At 43.1% G+C, this 22,454-nt stretch overlaps 1 protein-coding gene across 4 annotated transcripts in view; it reads left to right on the top strand.

Moving 5' to 3' along the window:
- Positions 1-9,784, top strand: part of SOX5 (SRY-box transcription factor 5) — a 624,232-nt gene extending 614,448 nt beyond the window's left edge. For all 4 annotated transcript variants that reach the window (XM_069628460.1, XM_069628461.1, XM_069628459.1 and 1 more), the window contains one exon: positions 4,013-9,784. In XM_069628460.1, the coding sequence (XP_069484561.1) occupies positions 4,013-4,313 (301 nt within the window). In that variant the 3' untranslated portion in view covers positions 4,314-9,784. The remainder of the gene's footprint in view (positions 1-4,012) is intronic.
- The last annotated feature ends 12,670 nt before the right edge of the window (positions 9,785-22,454 follow it).

Below are 22,454 nucleotides of genomic sequence, written 5' to 3'. Positions count from 1 at the left end.
AAGCAAGCAACAGTGAACGACTGACTCCATTGCAACCCATGGTCTGCAGCAGACCCATTGATCTCTACAGCAGACTGCCAGCCCACTGAGCTATCTTGGGGGTTTGTTATCTCACGCAAGTCTTCATATAAAGCATAACACCGCAGATGGGTTTTTATTTTTCCTCTCAAAACTGTAATTTTGGAAGGGGAATCTCGAGTACGTTGTTGCAAAAATGATCTCACATTTGAGTAATGATGATAAAGGTGATGTTACCGAAACATCACATGGAACAGACTGTAAACTATTGTATATTGTCAATGAGATTTGTTACCATCAGTGAATTCAGTGTTTCTTTTTTGGGGTTCTCGAATATGGACTGAACGTATTAGCCCATTAGTGTTTTCTACCACGTCATACACTTCGGATGCCGCTTCAAAGCACCAAAGGAAAAGTGTGTGTTTTTGTATGTGTGGAGGGGGGAGCTTGCTGTGTAGTATAGTAGAGGGGGGAAAGTAGTATTTCCTGCAGTGGGTGGGTGAGAGGGAGGGGGGTGAGGAGTGAAGGATGGAGAAGAAGGGTGAAGGGCCTCTTTCACAGCAAAACAACAAAGGTGATGTCCAGGTCTGTTCGTTTCTCTGAGGGAATATCACAGAATCCCCCTTGGTTTTTGAAGGGCTCACACTGCATCACTGCCAGTGGCGTGGTGACCTCACTGCAGGGGCTACAAATCAGGCTAAAAATCATTTCAACATCTCCCTGTAAGCCTGGGCAAACTTTTTGTAAAGTGATCCGAGGGCTACCGTGAATCTCCTAGTCAGATATGGGTAGTTTGCGGGCTCCCACAGATTATGTTCTATCCCAAGAGGTTAAAAACATAAATACCATAGATTAACAGGCTTCAGGAAGTGAGAGCAAGGTTGGGGGAAAAAGTGAGGCTGGCTGAGGGGCGTTAGCAAGAAAAATTGGAGTACTGTGCATCTATGGATGTTTCCAAGTGGGGAGAGTACATTAAACTGTGTAGTAAAATACCTCCGTAGATTAATGCACCCACTGCATAGATCCACTTTAAACCTACTTGCCCCAGGTTTGGATCTGCATAAGAAGAACTCAGCCTTTCATCCTTTTGAAGTTGATCAAATTAGTCAAGTTCAAATGGGGAATTCTCAGATTGCATGTCAGTCGAGCAGTTGGTAACATGTTAGGCACGCATGAGTCAGCTTTTGAGCTTCAATATGTCGACAGCTGTAGTAATTTTGGGGTATATAATATAACAATATAGGACATTCCTAACAGCCATAGACCTTTGAAAAGCCTATTGGACCTGGGTAGAGACTGTCATCCAATAAGAGTGCATGAGGTTTCATCCTACTGAGTTTGCTTCGATGAGGACTACTGATGTTAGTGATTTAATAATGGGGAGAGTCCATGGCTGCAGGTCAATGACCTCAAAGGCCAGTAGGGCTGTGACGGAGTCATGTCCACCATTCATAATGCAGACTCTGATGTCCCTTATAAGAACATAATTTAGTCAGGTACGGTTACAATGTTGGGAGCTCTGTAGCTGGGAAAATACATAACATTGCGACTGTAAGTGGCCTGTTCTCAAATATTTTATTGACACAATTAATGAGATGTACTAGTTCATCACATCACTTGCACCCAAAAAAGATGTGCCCTTTTCACAAAGTTCCTCAGGGATGCACACATTTAGATTCCTTTTCCAAACGTACCATTTGCACATTTACACAGATAAGGAGGCATTTCTGCACATTGTAATCAACATCTCTAATTCAGAAACGAGATGTGCATTAAAATGTGCAGAAAACAAACCTGTTCCTCTGTGCCTCTATGGAACAAGTGCAGGGGAAGTACAATGCATGACAGGGTTATTTCTGACCTGTTCACGCACTTCTTTAAGTGTGGAACAGAACCAATAAGAACCGCTGATGTCCAACTTAGATTACTGTTCCTCAACAGGAATAGAATAAAATGTTCATTTTTTACACATTCCATGAGGATCTTCATGATGAAATGCACTCCTAGCATCCCCGTAGGGGCATGGGAGTGCCATAAATGCTCCATATACTGATTTATGGAAGGGGGTTGCCAGTGCATTATTTGTGCTTCAGCACAACACCCTGAAAATGTGCAGGCCGCCTTTGTGAATAAGTTGACTCGCACATTTTGTATTTGCATTACTTTTTGTGAACTTGGCACAAAGTGTTTTTTTTTAAAGATTACGGTTTATTGTGCGCTACAGAGTTAATTTTGGTTTCTATATTTAAGAAACAGCCAGGTGCAAGCCATTCGTCATTTAGACACTTTGCTTTCTTTGAGCATCACTGATGGGAAAGATTCTGAAATGTTGACTTATTCCATTAACTTTACAGTTAGTTTACTTTGAACATGTGCTGGCAAGGAAAGGTCGGACATCTTCAACCCAGTGTTTACAGCAACATTTCATCACCATGAATTGTAATGAGTTTAACCCAAAACTGTCACCTGAATCTCCTAAAAGTTGGTGCAAACGCAAATCAGCCGAATACAGTTAAAATGCGTGTGTTTCGGGGTTTGGCCGCCTTTATTCGCCCAGGCTTACCCCTTAGACTGAAAAAGACACCTCTCTGAATTACTGGCAGCAGAGACACAGGTTGAATTCACATGAAGAGTTAAAATATGTCAGCTGTGAGTGAAGGTGTACCTGTCTTTATCACACTTTGCACGGACCATATTATCTCTGTGCACTGAGATGTTAGTGATAACTGAGCAACGTTGGTTATGACAGGATAAGCGTTGGTAGCTTTCCTAAAGACTAAGGAGGTTGACATAGTCTACATCGCAGGGGGCCAGGCAGCAGGCCTTTTCGTAAGGTTGTACTTTCTAATGAAAGATGCAGGATCACGCAACACAATGGGCCTCATTACAAGTCAGGGGGTCCGGAAAGAACGGTGGTGGTAAATCCGCCACCACCGTTCTTTCTGGACCGGCTGATTAAGAGTCTTGCAGGCGGGAAGTTTCATTCCCGCCAGGTCTGACCTGGCGGGTTTAACACCACCCGCCTGCAGGCGGACATGAAAACACTGGCACCATTACAGCATGGTGCCGGTGTTTCCACTTCCCCATTCCCAAGGAGTCCAATTGGACTCCATGGGAATGGGGATTAACATAATTCCGCCTCCGGAATTACCGGGTCACCGGGGTTGTAATGCCCCAGTGATTCCCGCAATCACGGAGGCAGAATGGTAATAAGAGTCCAGCGGTAACCTGCCGGAATTTCCGGCACGGTTACCGCCGGACTCGTAATGAGGCCCAATGTGTTTTGGGATTGGCCAGGGGACCTCTCTCGCTAAACCAATCGGATCTGATCAGCGATAGCGATGTATTCAATATTGTCAGCAAGGAATGCCATCCATGTACACACATGTGCAGGCCAGACATATATATTCAAAGGACACTCCTCCGTGGCACATAAAGAGAAGATCGTTTTCCTGTTTCCTGTGGTATGAGCTAATTGGTCTATGCCACAAGCATCAAAGTATTATGCATTTTGTACAGTTTCACAATGTCTATTTTGATCAGCTCTGCAAATAATAAAACCCAATGATCCAAACAGGACTCTGTCCATTTTCAGAGTGCACCTCACGGCCCACCCCTGGAGCGGAGTTTAAAAAAAGCCTTTGTGGCCCCCTCGCATCCGAATATGAACAAATGTATACATACTGTCCTAAGGGTTAATGTTCCTATGTCAGTAGGTCCATCCACATTGTTTATCTCATGCACGGAAAGGCGATTTTTAACCACTTGGGTAATCCTAGGGACAATATATATAGGTCAGTGTGGACTATTATCCTAAATCTTTGACTTTTTGTCAGTGTGGTGATAGATACGTCGGCGATGGGATGCAGTGTAACGGGATATCATTGTATTCTGCTGACCTAAAGTGACCCTTCAATGATTTCATTCGAACGGCTTGTGCAGTCATGCCGTTGTCTGACAGTAAAGTATTTTTCTACTTTTGTTTCTTTTACAGACAGCAAGCACAGATTCCTATCACCTCATCAGGAGTTGTTTACCCAGGAGCCATTGCCATGGCAGGGATGCCCTCACCCCATCTCCCGTCGGAGCACTCAAGTGTTTCCAGTAGCCCGGAGCCAGGGATGCCCGTTATCCAGAGCACTTATGGAATTAAAACCGAGGAGCCTCATATCAAGGAAGAGATTCATGGGAATGACATCAACGGAGCAATGTACGATGAGTACGATGAGGAGGATGAGCCAGAGGTGGACTATGGCAGTGACAATGAAAATCATATTGCAGGACAAGCCAACTGATGAGGGTCAACTAGCAGGACCTTAGAGGACTTAACAAGCCCCAGCTGGCTCATCCTTACCAGTGGCCAAGCACATTAACTTTCTCATACACTGACTGTTACTTTAACTATTAGTCTTAACTAGATGGGACATCGGCTGACTAATAGACCTCAGTCTGCATCAAATGGCTTGAAAAGGAAAAACATCATCATCGACAACAACAACAACCGAAAGAAATAAGCTATGGGTAAAACAATGCCAGTAATTCAGCTGCTATACCCGAGCACTGAAGTCTTACCCTTCAATCTTTTTTTTTCAAAAAAACTTTAATGGCTGTTTGTTCTACAATGTTCTAGAAATTCTCACTCAGGTACACAGTGCCAACAAGTGGCTTGTGAATGTGTTTTGTTGTTTTGTGCTACAGTTTAAAGAGAAGTACGATTTTTTTTTTGTAATGCACCTGACAGAAAAAAGAAAATCATCCCTCTTCTGCTTACCTCCTCGTATACATATACTTTTTTTCAGGGGGTGACAGTGTCTGGGAATTATATTTGTCACCATCCAACAAGCAATTCTGCTGTTCGGAGAGGACAGTTTTTCGCCAATTGCACACCACATTGCATCTTTTAGCAAGTGCCAAATTTGTACTCAAGTCATGAACTAGTTCAATTTTTTAAACAATTGTTTTACTGGTCTGTCTTAACTTAGGACAGTGTTATGTCTTAGACAATCCCTAAAAAACTGATATACCAGCAGCTGGTGAGTTTTGACTATTTTTTGTAACATGATCTGTAGGTGCAGTTCTCAGGTGAAAGAGAGAAAGTGAGAGAGACATAAGGAACTAGAGAAAATATTTTATGACCATGGATTTGTGTGTGCGCGTACGTATGTGTGTGTTATGGTACTAATGAAATATGACCGAACATTCTAAGTAAAACCATGCTCGGGGGTGAAATATCACATCCTTCAGTTATTAGACATCCAGGAGCCTTTTCATTTGTATTTGCACTTCGAATATACTTTTCAATGCACATTTGATAGTAACAAAATAATCACATTGCATTCTGGACAATATATGCTGTCATCCCTATCCCCAAATATTCTGAGAACTAGTGTACAGAGACATGTCCGCATGAGATGTAGCAGGAAAATATGGGGTCCCTGAAATTCTTTTCAAAAACTCAGTTGAGAATCGAGTGTCCTCCTAGGATTCTCACCTGCCAGCATTGCAAGTTATGGTCCTTCTTCATTTCACTGAAAACAGCCTTGTAAATGCTCATGGTAAAGCGTTGTGCTAGAGACACATGCTTGCCAACCCTCAAAGGTTTGTGCTAGAGACACATGCTTGCCAACCCTTAAATATTTGAAAAGAAAATGATGTGGTTCAGTGACTTAAGACCGTGTTCACTGTAGGAATGAGGAAGAAATCCTGTTGCACCATTACGTGTGCACATTATCCTTGTTCCCAGTTTTTGGGGGCATCGTGTGAAAACTGATCTCTTCAACACTCATTTCACAAACCCTAACCCACGCTCAAACCCATGTCATATGTCTGAATTAGTCCGACTAAAAATAGAAGCTGTACTCTTTGAATGCATCTTCATTACAGGTCTATCCGCAGTCCTTTTGTGAAAGATCTTTTTCTTAAAAGAAGGATTCAGCGGCTCAGCTTTTTTTGCAAACAAATGGCAGATTTCTGTCAATTTGCTGCCATTCATCGCCCTCCCCATTGTCATTTACGGCAGCTCCTTTTGTCTTATTTTCCTATAAAATGCCTTAATCATGCTTGATGTGTCCATGACTGCTGCTTGAGTAGAGCAAGCATAGACCTCTTGGCGGAATGCTGCCTGCATGCCTGTTTCTTTCTCTCCCTTCATGTGTTTCTTGCTGGAGGTCTACCATAAGTAGCAAAAGACCCGTCCCTGTAGAACTCGTGACCGGAAGCAGCATGCGGGAACCACAGATATAAGGTTCATCAATCAAAAATGAACAGGAAGCTCCAATAGGCAGCTTGGATGTGCGAAATATTCTCCCCGCATATTTTTTATTATTAAGTCTTAAAATATCTTTCAAAAGCAAAACAGTACCTTGCCCCAATCTTCTTTTCAAGTGTCCCTCTGGAGTCACTGAACATATCCTGCATGATAGATTTTTGTTTTATGTTTTTCCGTTTGTATTTGATGACTGTATTTTTTTTCAGTTGAACTGCCTATTCTTCCTAATGTTGTAATAATAATTATAATAATAATATCTATAATAATAATAATGGTCAGCTGTTCCCAGATTAGTAAATTATGTATAATTTATTTTTTTGTTTCTTTATTTTATCATGCCTTGAATTGGCAATGCAGCATAAAAACGGTCAGATATTAAATTGACTTTTTTTCATATTGTATCCAAGCCACCTATTTCCTCATGACCTGTTGGCTCTTTTATGGTGGGCCTCACCAACCATGAATTGTGATGCTGATTTCTTGGGAGTGAATTAACGCGAGCATGGTTTTTAAATCCTAATTTACAGCTCACTCATTGTAATTATTTAAATGCCATGATCTCTCGAGCCAATTTGTTTTTGAAGCACTCTGTTTGGACAAGCATAACAGAAGACAATTGTTTTTATATCATTTTCCTTATGTAAAATGTGAAAACGGCAATTTCTTTTTATTTTTTGTTTTTTAAATATTTTTTATATTTGTTCTCGACTCAAGTGAACAAATCATTTTCTGACTCATTTGGGTTCCCTTCACATTTGCTGGAAGCTCAGATTCCACCTTTTTAAAGACTCTTTGTACATTTATGTCTTTGGGCTACAAGATTACTTTGTTTTAGCTCCAGGTAGGTGCAGGCAAGCCGGGCTTGCTCTGAGCCAGTCGTAAATCAATATACAACAGTTTTCTGGCAAATGACGCAAAATGTATTGTGTTTTATTGTCTATATTTTGGCTTCAAACAAATCTAGACTTCTAAAAGGCAAACCTTTCAGCACAAATCTAAAAATCAATGATTAACCCGGTTATCCAAACTGGATATGTAGTTTTACTTGTTTTTCTCTCTGATAACACTCGTTTTCTGTATACCAAAAAGGCAAAATGATCCTACACGTCATATGGAAGTATAGACTTAAGACACCAGAAATTGTCCTAAAAAAATCATTAAAGACCATTACAACAGGGTGTCTTCTTCTGGCACTAGAACACATAAAAGCCTTATTTTCACCATCAAACTTCATGACCGATCCTTCCATTTCTCAAATCTTCATTTTCCAATGGCATCTCAGAGATAATTTTTTTTTTTGGAAAAGTCTACTGCCAAAATAATTTCCGAACCAAAATGTAATTGATTTTATCTTCAATTTCATAAACACACATGCCGAATTGTAATGATACTTGTGGCTGTAAGTGTTGAAAAAAATGAACGGATGGACATTGTATGTGTTCGGCCATGTGTGTCAAGAAGGGTTGACCATTTTTAACAAACCATGATTATCTGTGGTTTCCCCATGAAGTTCGATGGTTTGCCCATAATGCTTGCCATGAATTTCCTCATTATCATTGGCACTTATCCATGCGAGGCTTCAATTGTTTTATAAAAGTAGGTGGGGTCATTTACACAATTCCACCATGTGCGATAACTAGGGAGATCTCCGCACAGTTGGACATCCCCCTGACGTTCACTGCACCGTGATATAAAGGACCAGTTTGTCTCATAGTGGAATTCCCCTCATTTGGAAGACCAAGTCCACTATGTGCACTTTGGTTTGTAGAGATTCATACTTTACTGGGATATAAAACCAAATGCATTATGTGCTTTAAGGCCTTACGTTTTAAGGAGGACATCAGAAATGATATCCTGTGGCGAACTTGACAAATCGTACACTAGGCACGGTACTTAGAGTTGAGCACCGTAGTTGGCACCACCTTTGAGCTTTAGACTTGATTCCAAGTCCTCAAAGCAATTGAGCATCCAGCTTACTTCTAATGGGGTTTTGCGAACTAGGACCAACAGGAATAAGGGCATCCATCTTCTTCATTAGACTTGACAAGTCAATCATTTGGGTTTTTATGAAGTAGCTTGTATACTTGAATCTGTTCAGACATAAACACAGTTAAGAAGATGGCGCTTACTTGCATTCCATAACCTAACTGTAAGGTTAGGACAAGCAACTAGCACTCAGAAAATAATTGTGATATCCGAAAATGTATTGCGCTTTACAATAGCAGCTGTTTATGGTACACTGGTACGCACCAACAAATTACTTAAGTGATGGGTTTACACATATCTGTGTCTTACTCTAAAATATTCACTGCATTTTACTGCAAAATACAAGATTTCATCTAATTGCCGATTTGCTTTATGCTCGTGTCCTGCAATGATGTGGCTGTTGCTACCACCTTGGTCTTACTAGCAGTGCTACAAAGGCAGCAGCACTGCCTGAATAAGTGTGGCACATCATACTAACCCAAACCGCAAATTAGAAAATGAATATCCGGGATAAACAGTTATTGTCTTCTCAAGAAGTATTTGATGGCAAATGCTCAGATTAGCAGGAGTTGCACTGCCATCCATGCTGCATCTGATTCGATGTAATGCTCTTCTGAACTCTGGTGAGTGATAGAAGTGGGAGCCAAAGCTGCGTGGGATATGTCCATGTTGTCTGCAGAAAGAAACACATTGGCTCTGGTTGCTTGTCTTAATCCGTCCGCTGGTCTCATATAATGGCCGCTATTACAATGTCATCCATGTGCGCCGTTGTTCAGTCCTAGACCTGCTTCCTGTAGCTGAACACTTCCTACTTTTCAGGGGGCATACGTTAGTGACACACACTTTATCGGCCCAGCTTCGAGTAAATGCATTTTCAGTTTTGCTGTGTTAATTTCACATCGCTTTTGCTGGATTCATGTGTCCTGTGCATGTCATAAGGTGTATTGGAGGAGTTGTGTTGCTTATGTCTGTTAACATTTTTCCGTTTTACCTTTAAACTGTCCATTTTATTTTTTAAATGAACATTTGTAAATTGAGTTTCTGCTTTCAGATTGCCATGCTCCCTAGTGTGCTTGCCACTGGTTTGTCGAATGCTGAAACAGTATTTATATACCGTAGCTCCACCGGCTATAAAGCTCTTAGTTCTTCCAAATTATTTTGGATGTACACACAAAATAAATAAAAAGAAGAGACAATCAAATGCCTGGAGCTCAAAACAAAGTATGTGCAACCTACCATCTCACTTGAAATTTAATAAAAAATAAATAATTATGTAAATATAACATAGAGTTATAGATTTATATTTTGTTCATAACACATAGTGTAATATAAGTTGTATATTTTCATGTTTTTGTTTATCATTCATGCCACAATAAAAAAGGACAAGAGTTGATGTACTCTTAAAAAAAAAAAAAAAGAAAAAGTGGGTTGCTACCATCCTGTTTTCTGCATTCCTTTTTTCAGTATTATTGCCATACCGGGCACCAATAAAAACAGCAAATGTGTTCTTTATCTGTCCTGAGTTGTTTCCTATTTTTTATAATGCTTGCGAGGACGGGGGGAGGGTGGTATGCAATGGAACATTACTGCATGTTTTACTAGTATTGTTATCCACCATCTGCAGCAGGGATTAAAACACCATGTACTAGTAAATTATTTTCTGTCACCATCGGGAACTATTGCAGCTTTTCAACTCCCATCATGGGGCAAAAAAGTATATGGTAAGTGGTCCAAAAAGCACAACTGATCACCTGTTCAGTGTTATTTTTTATTTTATTTTGATTGGTAGTGCGTCATTTGAAACAAGCATGTGGCTTCAAGGCACCAGGGAAGAAAGTGGGAAGCGGCGTAAAGGAAGAGGAAGAAAGAGAGAGCTGGTGCCATAAATCTAGATCAAATACACCGTAACACAAAGAAAGCACTGGCATAGCCAATAGTTTTGTCCTTTGCTGTTGTTTATTTTATTTTACATTTCTCCAGCACTGGATCTTAAAGCTTAACACACTATTTGCCACTTATATAGCCTTTTGCTGTCCCCTTGCGTCAAACTGTTCTGCCAATGGCATTAATCTTCCATAGCTCCACCCCTGGTGGACATCTTCTGATTTTTACCTCACGTTCACGTGTTGGGAGTCCTCATGTTTCGATCCTTGAAATATCGACTTTTCTACTATTTTTGAGAATTTCTTTTCCATTGTTCCTTCATCATCCATGTCAGGGTTCCACTAGATGGTTCTGCATCTGATCATAAAGAAGTTCCGCGTAAATGCAAACATTCCAGAATACACAGTAGAGTGAACGGTTCTCACTCCAAAGTGGGACGCTCTGTAACTCCTCGGAATCATGGTTCGTTTGTTTACACGCTCCCTTTCAGGAAATGCTATGGGTTGCCGTGGAGACGCTGGCGCCCTTTGCATTGGCGTAGGCTGTCAGGCCTACGATGCCGCGCTGTGCGTGCGGTCACCTGACCAGTATTTAAGCCCCACCCCTGCACATAGTGGTGCTTCTGAATTTGCAAAAACTCTTAGGCTACGCATCTTGTTACTCTGTCTCCTGGTTCCTTGACTCCTTGTTTTTCTATGTGACTTCTTGCATTGTTCTTGTCTATTGCCTTCGTCTTACCTGCCCATTGTTAGACCCGGAACATCCACGGACTGCTTCGTCTCTTCCCACAAGTCTTACCTGCTCATTACTAGACCCGGAACGTCTACGGACTGCATAGTCTCCTCCCACAAGTCTTACCTGCTCATTACTAGACACGGAACGTCCACGGACTGCATCGCCTCATCCCACAAGTCTTACCTGCTCATTACAAGACCCAGAACGGCCACGGACTGCCTTTGCATCATTCGTCAAGTCTTACCCATTAACTGCTTACCTTGGAACTCTCACGGCCTGCTTGGTCCTCTTCAGGTCTTACTCCGCTGCCAAAGCCATTTGGATTATTCCAGCTACAGTCATTTTTTCATCCTCCGTTTTTCTGCTCAAAGACTTTAAGGTACATAAAGAACTGTCGCACATCGGCGCAAGGATCAAAGAACATCAGCGCAACAGCGCTAGGATCAAATGACTCTTTAGGCGTCCTCGTGCCGGCAGGAATAGGACCCAGGACATTGGGTTTCCAGGACTACCACTTCATTCACCAGAATTCATCTGCTGTTTCTCACCCGTCCACTCAATCGGTAAGCACATACACTTTGGTTCATGCTTTGTTTCCTTCCACTACTGTCCTTCCGGTAATTGTTGCATTTCTTGTTTTAGGGTACTCACCCATCTAGCTCGGAAGTATTCCATCCCATTTTGAGTTTCTTGCTTGTGAATATCGGTTCTTCATCTTGTTTTGAGATAACAATACCTCTAGCCAAATGTTAATACTTGGTTACTTTTTCTTGCAGCCAGCTGTCTGAGTACCAGGGTGTACAAACATTTTCGGGCAATACTCACCTCAATCTGTCCTTTTGTACTCTTGAGGGGTATATTGTCAGAAAGACCAAATTGAATCTCAACGTGTCAAGCCACCACAACTGGATTTAAGCCTTGGGCTCTAACAATCTATCACCTTTGTGACTGCCGGTAGCGGGTATTTGTTGCCGGTTAAGATCCAGACCATTGACTGATCTTCTCACCATGTGAGGCCTTCTTCCCTGAGACCTTCGGCATGTGGCCATGACAGATTTACATTTTTGTATTTTTTTTATTTATAGAACGCCAAAGCCCTAGGGCGTCCAGGCTCTGAGCAGAGCTATGAGAGAGGGGCATCCAACGCCTCAGATTATTTACATAAACAGTCTTGTTTTTAAGGATTTCCTGATTTCCTCCTTTTGGAGTGCTTCTGGAGATGCTAGCAAGAAAAGCCTGTTTAGACCCTGCTCCAAGTGTCACCTACATAACTTTTTTGTGGACGAACGGCATAACAAATGCCTATATCGCTTGCTCCCTGACCATGATGTGGACAGCTGCACCATTTGACAGGCATTTTCACCTAAAACATGAAAAATATTGCCATCGAAGGGTAGTCACTTGGCTGGAGGAAGATGACCGAGCCTATGACTCGGCTTTGGTCAGCAGACCCATGGAAAAGACTCCCTCTGTGAAGAGGTTGAGATCACAAGAGTACACTTCTCTTGGGAATAAACCTAAAAGGGGACATAGGTTGCGCACTTTGATTGCCCACCCCATCTACGACAGCAGCGCCTGCCAGAGTGCCATCTACTTCATCCACTTTGTCGAAGACCCGCCCATGACTACCACTCCTACAGCCAAATCAACGTCCACGAGAACCACAACTAAATCATCGTCTTCGCAGTCTTCAGAGAAAAGGCATCCGTCCACATCAACGACGACACTCTGTTGAAAACCACAATTGTCATTGACTCCATGTTCATCAATGGCAATAGCACTAACAACCCAGTCGACGACCCCATCAAAATCTGTAGGCCGGAAACTACCATCTCCTCGTCAAAGACTGAACCGTCCACTATTCACTCGTCAACTGTTACTATCACCTTTTCCAGCGTTATGTTGCCTCCCAGGCCAGCATCTACGACCCCGTTGACAATTTTGCAAGCTCCTGTGCTTGTTTATTTTCTGAGAGAGACAAGAGTGGAGAAGGAGATGCCTCCAGCACACTCCTTTTTACCACGGCCCACAAAGGCAAAAACTTGTTAGGGTAAATTCTGGGGTCGGCAGAGCCTACCTGGGGTCCGCAGACCTCCAGCTTTTGGAAGGCCCGAACTCCTTCCAATGTGCCAAAGAAGTCACGGTCCACACAAGGAGCAAAGGGTAAACAGGGATCACACACGTGGACCAAAATCCAGTCCAGGCACATCTCGCTGATTTTGGGCTTGCAAGCCACTTTTGTATACTTGTGACGTCACAATCAGCATCACTTACCAAAATCCTTCCCTGAACCTAACACCACTCCAGGTTGGCTCCTGGAGTGGTAGGTCCAGTATAGGGACATATGGTGTGCGGTGTTACTGGTGGACACTGTGTCAAGTGGTATACTTGGATCATCCCTAAAAATTGTTACCTGCAAAATGTTACATTAGAGAGCCCGATGAGTGGCTGGGGATTCCCGCTGCCAGCCCCTAGCCCCAAGTGTCCTCATTGGTCATGCCGCGGGCCCCCAAGCCTGGGATTACCATTGTTCCAAGCCCGCAAGGCACCTGCTTACGTACAGTGTGTATCGATGAGGTGTGACTATGTGACAGTGTGGAACAATTGGGTGCTTCTGTTAATGCCATGAGAGCGGTCCATTCCCAGCACATGCTGTAGGTGGATTGTTAGTTTGTTGCAAACTTGGTCCCTGTCGTGAGACCGCTGCGCCATCCCAGCTTCCAGGCCTTGGCATCATGTCAGCTCGGCCAGGACACATGTGAGGAGGCCGTTGATAAAGCCGAATTACTAAGATTAGATTTGTATTTTGGCTTGGAATATTCTCTCCTGTGGCTGGTCTTCACCGTGACGCGGTGGGTGAGGATTGTCACTTGCAACATTATGGCCTTGGCGGCTGTGGCCCGTGCCAGGCTATTCTACTTTCACAGCATCTTGCGGCTTGGGATGTCTGTGAGACGATTCTGGCTTGCAGGATTTTCCTAAGGCCTACTTTGGCTCTGATTATGCATTCGGCATAATTGTCCATAGGTTTGAGGCATATCCTAGTCGGTCAGGTCCCTTGAGTGCTCCTGTCCATCCATAAGGTTAATAGCGTGTAGCATCTGCAAGCATATGCACAAGCTCTTCTGTCATCTTGCGTTCCTGCGGTGCTGTAGTGAGCCTAAGTGGCAAAATAATAAACATACAGGCAATGTGTATATATCACTGTCCTCTAGCTCATAGAACTGTAGGCGCATGTTCTTCTTGTGGATTGATGTGCGAGTGTCCTGAATGTGCAGGTTGCAAGCGTGCTTCCTGTTTTACGCAGCAATGTCGTCATGGTGGCTCTAATGACCTGCAGCGTGGTTTGCGGGAGATTCAGTCGATTCGGTCCATATAATCGTCTCCAGCTTAGTCTTGACTGTCATCGCTTGGTTTGGATAGAGTTCGTACCATCGCATTGTTATATTGTTGGGTGGCTGGGTACCGTTTGTGGTGCATGCTCAAGCTGGGAGCGACTGGAATTGGTGCAAACTCATACGGTCTGTGGTAATTCTGTCAGGGGTGCTTCTTTCGGTTGGGGGCTCCGTCGAAAGTGAAGGGACACTCTGATTTTCCCTCTTCAGTTCCCACTCTGGTTGACTTGTTGACCACAAAACTATTGCTCTGTTTGTCATCTCTCCGGTGCCAAACCTTTGTGATCCCAGCCAGGTGTCCGTAGTGATTCACATGATCCTCAAATGACCAATACATATACACACATCCTCCTCCAGGCTTGCAGTAAATCCATTTTCCAACATAAAACTTTGGATTCTCTAGTTTCATTGATGGGGGATACATGTCTGATTTCATTAGCTGTTGTCGCAGTCTCATTCCATACATATGATGTCTGTCTGTTGGTCATTCTCTGCAGGCAGGAGTAGCTTCATTCCATTAATTTCTTCTGCAGTCATCTTCGATTTTGCCATGCACGCTTTTACCCCAAGTAGCGAGGCCATCCCCAGGTTCAGGCCTCCTGCCAGTATTTTTAGACCATCTGATAGCAGGTCGCATCCAGGACTAAAAGTATGAAAACCAGCTTCCGTCCTTCTTTATTCCTTTGGATTCATCTTCCATTTTAGCGTGCATTTTCAGTAATTGTGATACTACTTCTGATAATGTCCCATTGTCTTCATCATTTACCGGTATGAACGCGCAACAGAAACTTCCAATCTTTGCGCAGACCCCTCCCTCCATTGCTGTGAAGCTGTAAGAGGATTCAATTCAACACTACAGCTAAGTCAATGCCTAGTCTGGGATACTGAATGGAAACCCTTATTGATATATCTTTATGTCCAGTTTATGAGTTCTGGATGACTACCCCTATATAACACCCCGCTTTTAGAATCCCACTGAGCCAAGAAGTAGTTCTGTTTTGCAAGTTTAAAAGGTTTATTTGAAAAAAAAAATTAACCGTGTATATATATATATCACACTTTTATAATTAATTAATAATTGAATATCACACTTAATCTGAGCAGTAATCAATAATGGATAGTCTGGCACTAGCACACTTCCTTATAATCAATGATGAGTGGGTATAGGATGGATAAGATAGCAACAATACCTTTATGGTTTCAAATAGATGCAATGTGGCATGAAAATGCAGTACAGAAAATAACTTGATAGGATTTCAGCAAAAGACAATGTAATCACTTTCTTGGACAATTCACCCCCCTTTATGCAATGTAAGGAGATGAAGATGAGAGCACACAGTTCTTAGGAATTTAATCAAATAGAATTCAGTTCAATTCCCCCCCAGCATCTTATACAACAGATAGGAGTTTTGAAACACAGGGAAAATGCTTTGAATATGGTGACAATGCAGTGAGAAATATGCTGAAAATGCTTTTAATTCCCTTTAGGAGGTTCAGGGTGAGTGAGAGATACTAGGGATGAGTGCAGGCTCACTTTAGCAATGATTCAGAGATGGTGATTAAGAGGCAAACACATTTTTAGCAAGGAAAGAAATGACTGCTGATGGTTACACGTGGCTGGATTTTTAACCAAATCGCAAATCGCGGTAAAATTCGCAAGTGCGTGAATCGTGATTGCGGAAAAAGTATAAGGAGTAGGAAGTCGGTTCTAGGCTTGTTGGAAAGGTTAGATTCTAAGCTTTCAAAGGAAAGTTAAACTAGCCCAAACGGTTCCAGAGATACGGACGATTAAATAAAGGTAGTTTTTCGGATTTAAAGTAAACTCAAAATGACAGGTGACAGCTTGCAGCTTCAGAATTGACAAGTGACAGTGGTGCAGCTTTACAAAATAACAAGTGACAACTTCTAGGAGGCAGTTCTGGTTAGATTAAAATAGTTTGGATTAGATTATTTTAACTAAGAGATCGGTTCTGCACAGTTCTGCTAGGTACTCACAATATATTTTTGAAATAGGCCTCGCCACGGATCTGGTCAGGTTTTGGACTGGACTCCGGTTCTGGTCTCGGCACTTCACAGTGATCTGGGTCAGCTCTCTGGTTCTGCTAACAGCGGTCTGGGTCACTCTGGATCTCTGGCCTCTGGTTCTGAATACTGCTCTGCTTTCTCTGGGTACAGCACTGCTTCTGGATCTTTCTGGCGCAGGGTTTCAGGCCAGAATCAACAGCTCAGCCCGGCTGTGAATAGTCTGCAAATGATTTCTTTTGGGCCTGCTGACAAATACTTTTGCTTGCAGTGGGCCTTCTTGGTTCAAAGATCTGTAGTCTCTGTTTAGCTTGGAAGTCTAAGTGTAGGATCTCTGGAGGTGAAGTCGTCGGTCAGCATGCTCCGCAGCAAATGGAATTGAATGTCTCTACCTGTCCCAGCAGTCTCTTTTTATGTGTTTTGAAAATGGGTGTGTGCCTGGGCCTAGCTAAGCCTGCCCCTCTCTACTTGTCATTGGCCCAATTCTCCCCTCTCCCATGATTGGTGGAAGGAAATGTGAGTCAGAGTGATGCTGTAGGTTTTATGGGTCAGAGGATCCTCCCCTGGTCAGTTTGCCCACAAATCTATATTTGATTCAAATACATATTGCACAGATACACAGTTGTTTAAAATTACATGCACCCATCACATATCACATGAGGCATACTCTGTTCAAACTCTGCTCTTCCTGGGGGCTTGCATTCAGAAATGGCAACATTTTGCACTTTTTAACTGGTTTTGCAATATCGGACATTTACCCATATTTACACACATGTGCGCAAGGAGTGTGGATATTAATTGATGAAGTGTCAGATTTTTAACATGCAGACATTTGGAGTGAAACCCTATTTTCCGCTAGCAACCCCCAGATCATCCCACCGGGTACAAAACCTCTTAAAATGTGGGCAGAAAAATGAATTATGGTATCATTTAGCTAATTTTGACAAGTCCGCACCATGAGTTATACATCTTTCTTAAAATCATATTCTGGCCAACAGGGGTGTGTCCTCCCAGGTCACATTGGTGGAGAAACCAGTCTATCCACTTTCTTTAAGCTCAGCCTGTCCTCAGAGGGGTCTGCCCCTCCCTGTTTCTGCCAAGAGGAAGCCACTTTTACGACGCCCCCAATATAACTTCTGCCTGAGTCAAGGAAGGGCTTTGTTCAAAAGGAAGCCATTTACGATCCCCCCCAATAAACCATCTGCCTGGGCCCAGGACAGGCCTTTGTTCAACTCCCTGGAGCTGCTCCACCCCTAATCTAATCAGAGAGGTGACAACTCCTTTTGGCAAGGGGAAGAGTGGCTGAGCAGGTTTTAACTCCTGTGGGGGTAGATGTCAGGCAGAATTCAGTTTCATTAAGCCAGGTTTCAGCTAAATGTCACTTTTTGTCCCCCAGTTTAAGTCTATTACGATTTTTACATACACATTAAATAATTACTTCCTTCAAGTCATTTCAGAGTATAGTTTTACATTGTATCCACCTCTTAGCAAGTCTTTCCTTGGTCTGGTTTTGTTTCATTTGTTCAGTTTTACACAAAAGTCTGGTGGTTTTAAAACGCCGGCTTTCTGATAGTGGTGAGTACTGGTAATGCAACCATTTTTGGGATTTAAGAAAATGAATTCCCCACAGTTCTAGGTTGCTTTTGGCAATCAGCATTGCCATTCCTAATGGTTTCAGGCTACTGTGTGGGTAGCCCAATGGTGGTTTTAGGCAGTGCCCTCCTGTGCTCACAACCTAGGCAAAAATGGGTGGCAGCCTATTCTTCATGCATTTCCCTGTGCATTTTCTGGGAAGTTCTGGCCATCATGATGTTTTCCATGCCAGTACTGCACAGTTTTCCTATTCTGGCGTACATGTGGGCTTCTTGGCCATCTTGGATTTTCTAAGCCTACAGCACCAAATGTTGCAGCATGATAGCTCAAACGTGGGTCAGGACACCCAACAAAGAAGTCCAAGACATACTTGTTTTGTAAGGCCACCAAACGTATAGCTCCAAGCTCTTCTTTTATTGCATTGAATCCGTTCACTGTTGAGTTTATTATCATCATGAGCTCCCATCTTGTGATCTTGAGCCATTTTTCATTTGCATGCGTTTGGAACCCGGGATTTATTATTGCTGAGAAGAACATGGCAATCCTGCTGAACAACCGATGTGATGGTGGTACTTCATCGAGAGCAGTTTCCGATTTGCCCGAGAGGTAATTCCCTTGTCGTATTACTCTCTGTAATTTCCCATCTTCGGTGGTGATGTTGCCTGGTGGTAGTTCGGCTGGGGATAAGGACCTCTTCCTTCTTCTGTTGCCTTCATCAATTTTCGGGAAGTCATCTATTTTGACATGTTTCTTAGGCACTAACATTGAGGGTAGGTTGACATGTGCCAGTGAACAGATCGCTCCCCAGTTCGGTGGTAGTTTGTCACATGCTTTTCACCCACAGACCCAATAATGATTCATGAGTACTGCCATGCCTGATCCCATCTCCACTATCTTCTCTATCCGCCTGCATCTCTCGTTTGTTCCTATGTCAATATCCCCGTCGTGTTGGTAGCACAATGTTGGTGTTGTTAGTGTAATAATTGTTAATGGTCAATCTTCCTTATCCAGCCATGTCTGCAAGCTTGTACTCCTGGCCCATTCCTTGAGGCGCTTGTCATTTTCTTCCTGAACTTTGTTGACTGCAGCTTTTGTCAACGTTAGTGGCTTGCTTCCCACCACTCCATCTACCCATCCTTCTTTAGTGTAGACTTTTCCAAATACCAACATCTGGGGCCGCTCCCAGCAGCCGGGTTCTCCACCTGTTTCCCTAGCGTTCCATTTGCACGTTAGGTAGTCCAATGTTACTTCCTTCGTTTGTTGCTTTTCTGGTCCGTCAGTTATGCATCGCAGTGCTTAGGTGCATTGCCAATAATTGTCAAACATAGGTATTGTTTTTATAAAACTATCCTCGTACGGGTATGTTGCTATTGAGCTCCATCTGAGTGTTGCTGTTTTCCCTTGGAATCTATCTCGTGTCTGTAACAGTGCGAGATATAAGAGACACTGTGCAGTCGTTGCTGGTACTTCTGTAGCTATGAAGATCCTGGAGGCGCTCATGGCATAATGGATCAATGAGCAGACATAGGAGCTGTCCTATTTCTGACATATGTTTATACCACATGTTGTTTGTTATGTGTGCCGTACCAGTGAGATATGTGTCAATCCCATAAACATCAGTACCAGTACTACGCTTACCTCTCCTTACCTTTTCAGCCGTGCTGGTCATACCACCTGCCACAGTGCTCCTTGCAGCTTGGGTAGGGGAAGTGTTAGTATCAGGGGTTGCAGAGAAAAGCAGAGCAGCATACAGCTGCTAAAAGACAGTGGCTAGTAATCCTGAGGACAGCATTAACCACAAAGATGTCAGAACAAATTATATTAGCACAGCCATGAGTATATATGTACTGCTTATCACACTGTCCAGCCATCGATGAGATGATAAAGTTGCCCACCTGAAAATCGTGATAAAAGGCGTTATGTCAGTATTTGTAAGTACTTCAAGCCCAGTTCACTAAATAATCGTTCAATGCCCATGCAAATAGCTCTTCCCAAATTTTTCGTATGAATCTGTATCTAAGTATGGGTAGGGCGTGATGGAGTTGTGGGTATGTTTGAGCTATGTATTCTATGAATGCGTTATAATATACACATGATGGCCTTGGTCTGGAGTGTGTGGGCCTTCGTAGAGCATGAATATATTGGTGAGACAGTACTTCAGGGTTTCAATGGGGGTACCATTTAAATCAAGTTTTCAACCTACCTCTAACATTCATTCATATAAATGTATTAGATACAGAACCCTGCATGTGCAGATAAAAAAGAGAACCCGCTAAGACAATGTTAACATAGTGTATTCCTAATGAGATTGCGTGTTCTGCATCGTCATATCTAAATCAGAACATTCTTCATTTTTCCGGTGGGTATAATCTGTAGAACTCTGTATCTTTTGACAGTGATATTCAGTTTATTAATTCAGTTACTCAATGAAGCCATGGGACATCAAGGGATTGTGAGCATCTGATCATAGGATGATTGATACACTCTTGCTCACTTGTGTTCGGGGAAGTATCTATACTTGAAGTTATTGCTAGTAGAATACTACTGCTGCCTTGTACGTCCGTCGTTGCTGTAGCGTTGGCCCTGCCGATGGCAGGTTGGGGCGAGGCCGATGCTTTGTAGGGCTTGAGGTTGTGAAGGTGGTTCCAAAAATTTTTATTTTCAAGTTTGACTGCCCTATCTGCGACCACTTCAACAATGTGTGGCACACAAGCCTGGGTGAATTCCACTTTCTGGGAAATAGGCAGTTCTTTTGTGGGCTCTGTCCTTTTCTTGTATATCATTCTCTGACCTCCCCTGTGTCCTTCGGAACTGTTGAGAGATAAAAGAAGCGCTAGAAACAAGTGAATTGACATTCATGCATTTCAGTGCCAAATATTTCCACTGCCCCCTCACAATCCCTAAGAGCCCTTGTGGGTGGAGAGAATGGGAGCTGGATTTGGCATCCGGCAACCACCCCGTGGGGTGTGAGGTGGTGATTTGACCCGGGTTTGTTCCGCAGCACAAACAGAGCCTGGGGCAGGCAGTAAAGCCAGTTTATCTTAGTAATTTGCTGTATTCTGGCTATACTCTCTTTGAGAAGTCCATTGAGACATTTACAGACACCATTGGCCTGCGGATAACATGCACACAAGAACTTATGCTTTATTCCTAACAATGTGGTTATATGCTGGAATAATTCATTGGCAAAATGGGAACCATTGTCAGACTGAAGGACCTTGCAGAGGCCCCACCTTGGGAATACCTCTCTAACCAGAAATTTGGCTGCCCTTAGAGCGTCAGCATGGAAACATAGGTCCGCCTCTATCCACCTTGAAAAGGGGCAAACCACCACAATCATGTAGCAGTAGTCTTGACATACATTGATCATATCAACGTAGTCAATGTGGAGGTGTAAGAATGGACCTTCGGGCTGGGGTATTATTCCGTTGATCACCAAGAGTGTGTCCGGCAGTAAATTGTTGGCAGGTTTGGCTTTTGCTGATGAAGTTTGATACATGGGCGTTTAACTCGGGGCAGAACCATGATTCTCCAATGCGTGCCGCGATCACCTCTTTCCCTGTGTGTGTAGGATGGTGTAGTTTTGTTAATGCTATTTCCAATAATGAAAGGGGCATAACTACTTTTGCTGTATTGTTTTGCCTCCACAGGGCATCTGTAGGGGCATTGAGCACCCTCTTTTTACCCAGAGTTCCTTTTCCGTCATTGGGGCTGCTGACTGCAGTTCCATTACCTGTGTCTGTGGTAGATGGTTATAACCTTCTTTCATTAGGATCTGCCTCGGCCCTCCCCTCTCTTTTTGTTTTTCTGTGAGGTCCTATACTTCCCCAAAATAGGATCCGTGTTTTGCGTAGATGTCTGCTGCTTCATTTCCTTTTGATATTGGATCTTCCCCATTAGTGTGTGCTGAGTATATTATAACCTCTATTAGTTCCCCTAGTAGGAGAGCGTGCTGTACTGGTGTGCCATCTGCTCTTCTGAACACCCTTCTTAACCATCTTGATAGGCCAGAATGTACTGTTGAGGTTACATAGGCAATATCCAAATAGATAGTGACCCTTTTCCCTTCACTTTCCCTGAGAGCTAATATCAAGGCCACTAGTTCTGCTGCTTGAGCCGAATATTGGGGTAGGTAATTTGACACATTTTACTGCCTTGCTTGTCCAATCCTCTTTTAATCTTACCACTGCCACCCTGTTCTTCTCACCCCATCACCATGTTATGTTATGTTACTTTGCATTTATATAGCACCTTATGTACCATTGGTATGATCTCAAGGCGCTGGTAGGTTGAACGCCCTCGGGATCCGTAGTTCAAGTCAGTAAAGGGAGAGAGAGAGAGTCATAAGGTGCGTGTGAGCACCGGATATGTGTGCAGCAGGTACTCGTATGATAGCTGCTTCTTAGCGGTAGGTGTGGTGGTTGGGAAATCAGGAGTATGTGTTCGTTCTGGCAGGATGATACCAGACTGATTCTGGCTGTGTTAGGCCTGAGGAGAATGCCCTGGCTGGCAGGTGTGCAGCCAGCTGTGTTTAGTTATGATGATGGGAGTAT

This window comes from Ambystoma mexicanum, chromosome 12 (genome assembly GCF_040938575.1).
Source record: "Ambystoma mexicanum isolate Mex_15411 chromosome 12, UKY_AmexF1_1, whole genome shotgun sequence".
NCBI lineage: Eukaryota > Metazoa > Chordata > Amphibia > Caudata > Ambystomatidae > Ambystoma > Ambystoma mexicanum.
The sequence above is the reverse complement of the archived record's forward strand: the minus strand, read 5'-3'. Positions and strand labels throughout refer to the sequence as shown.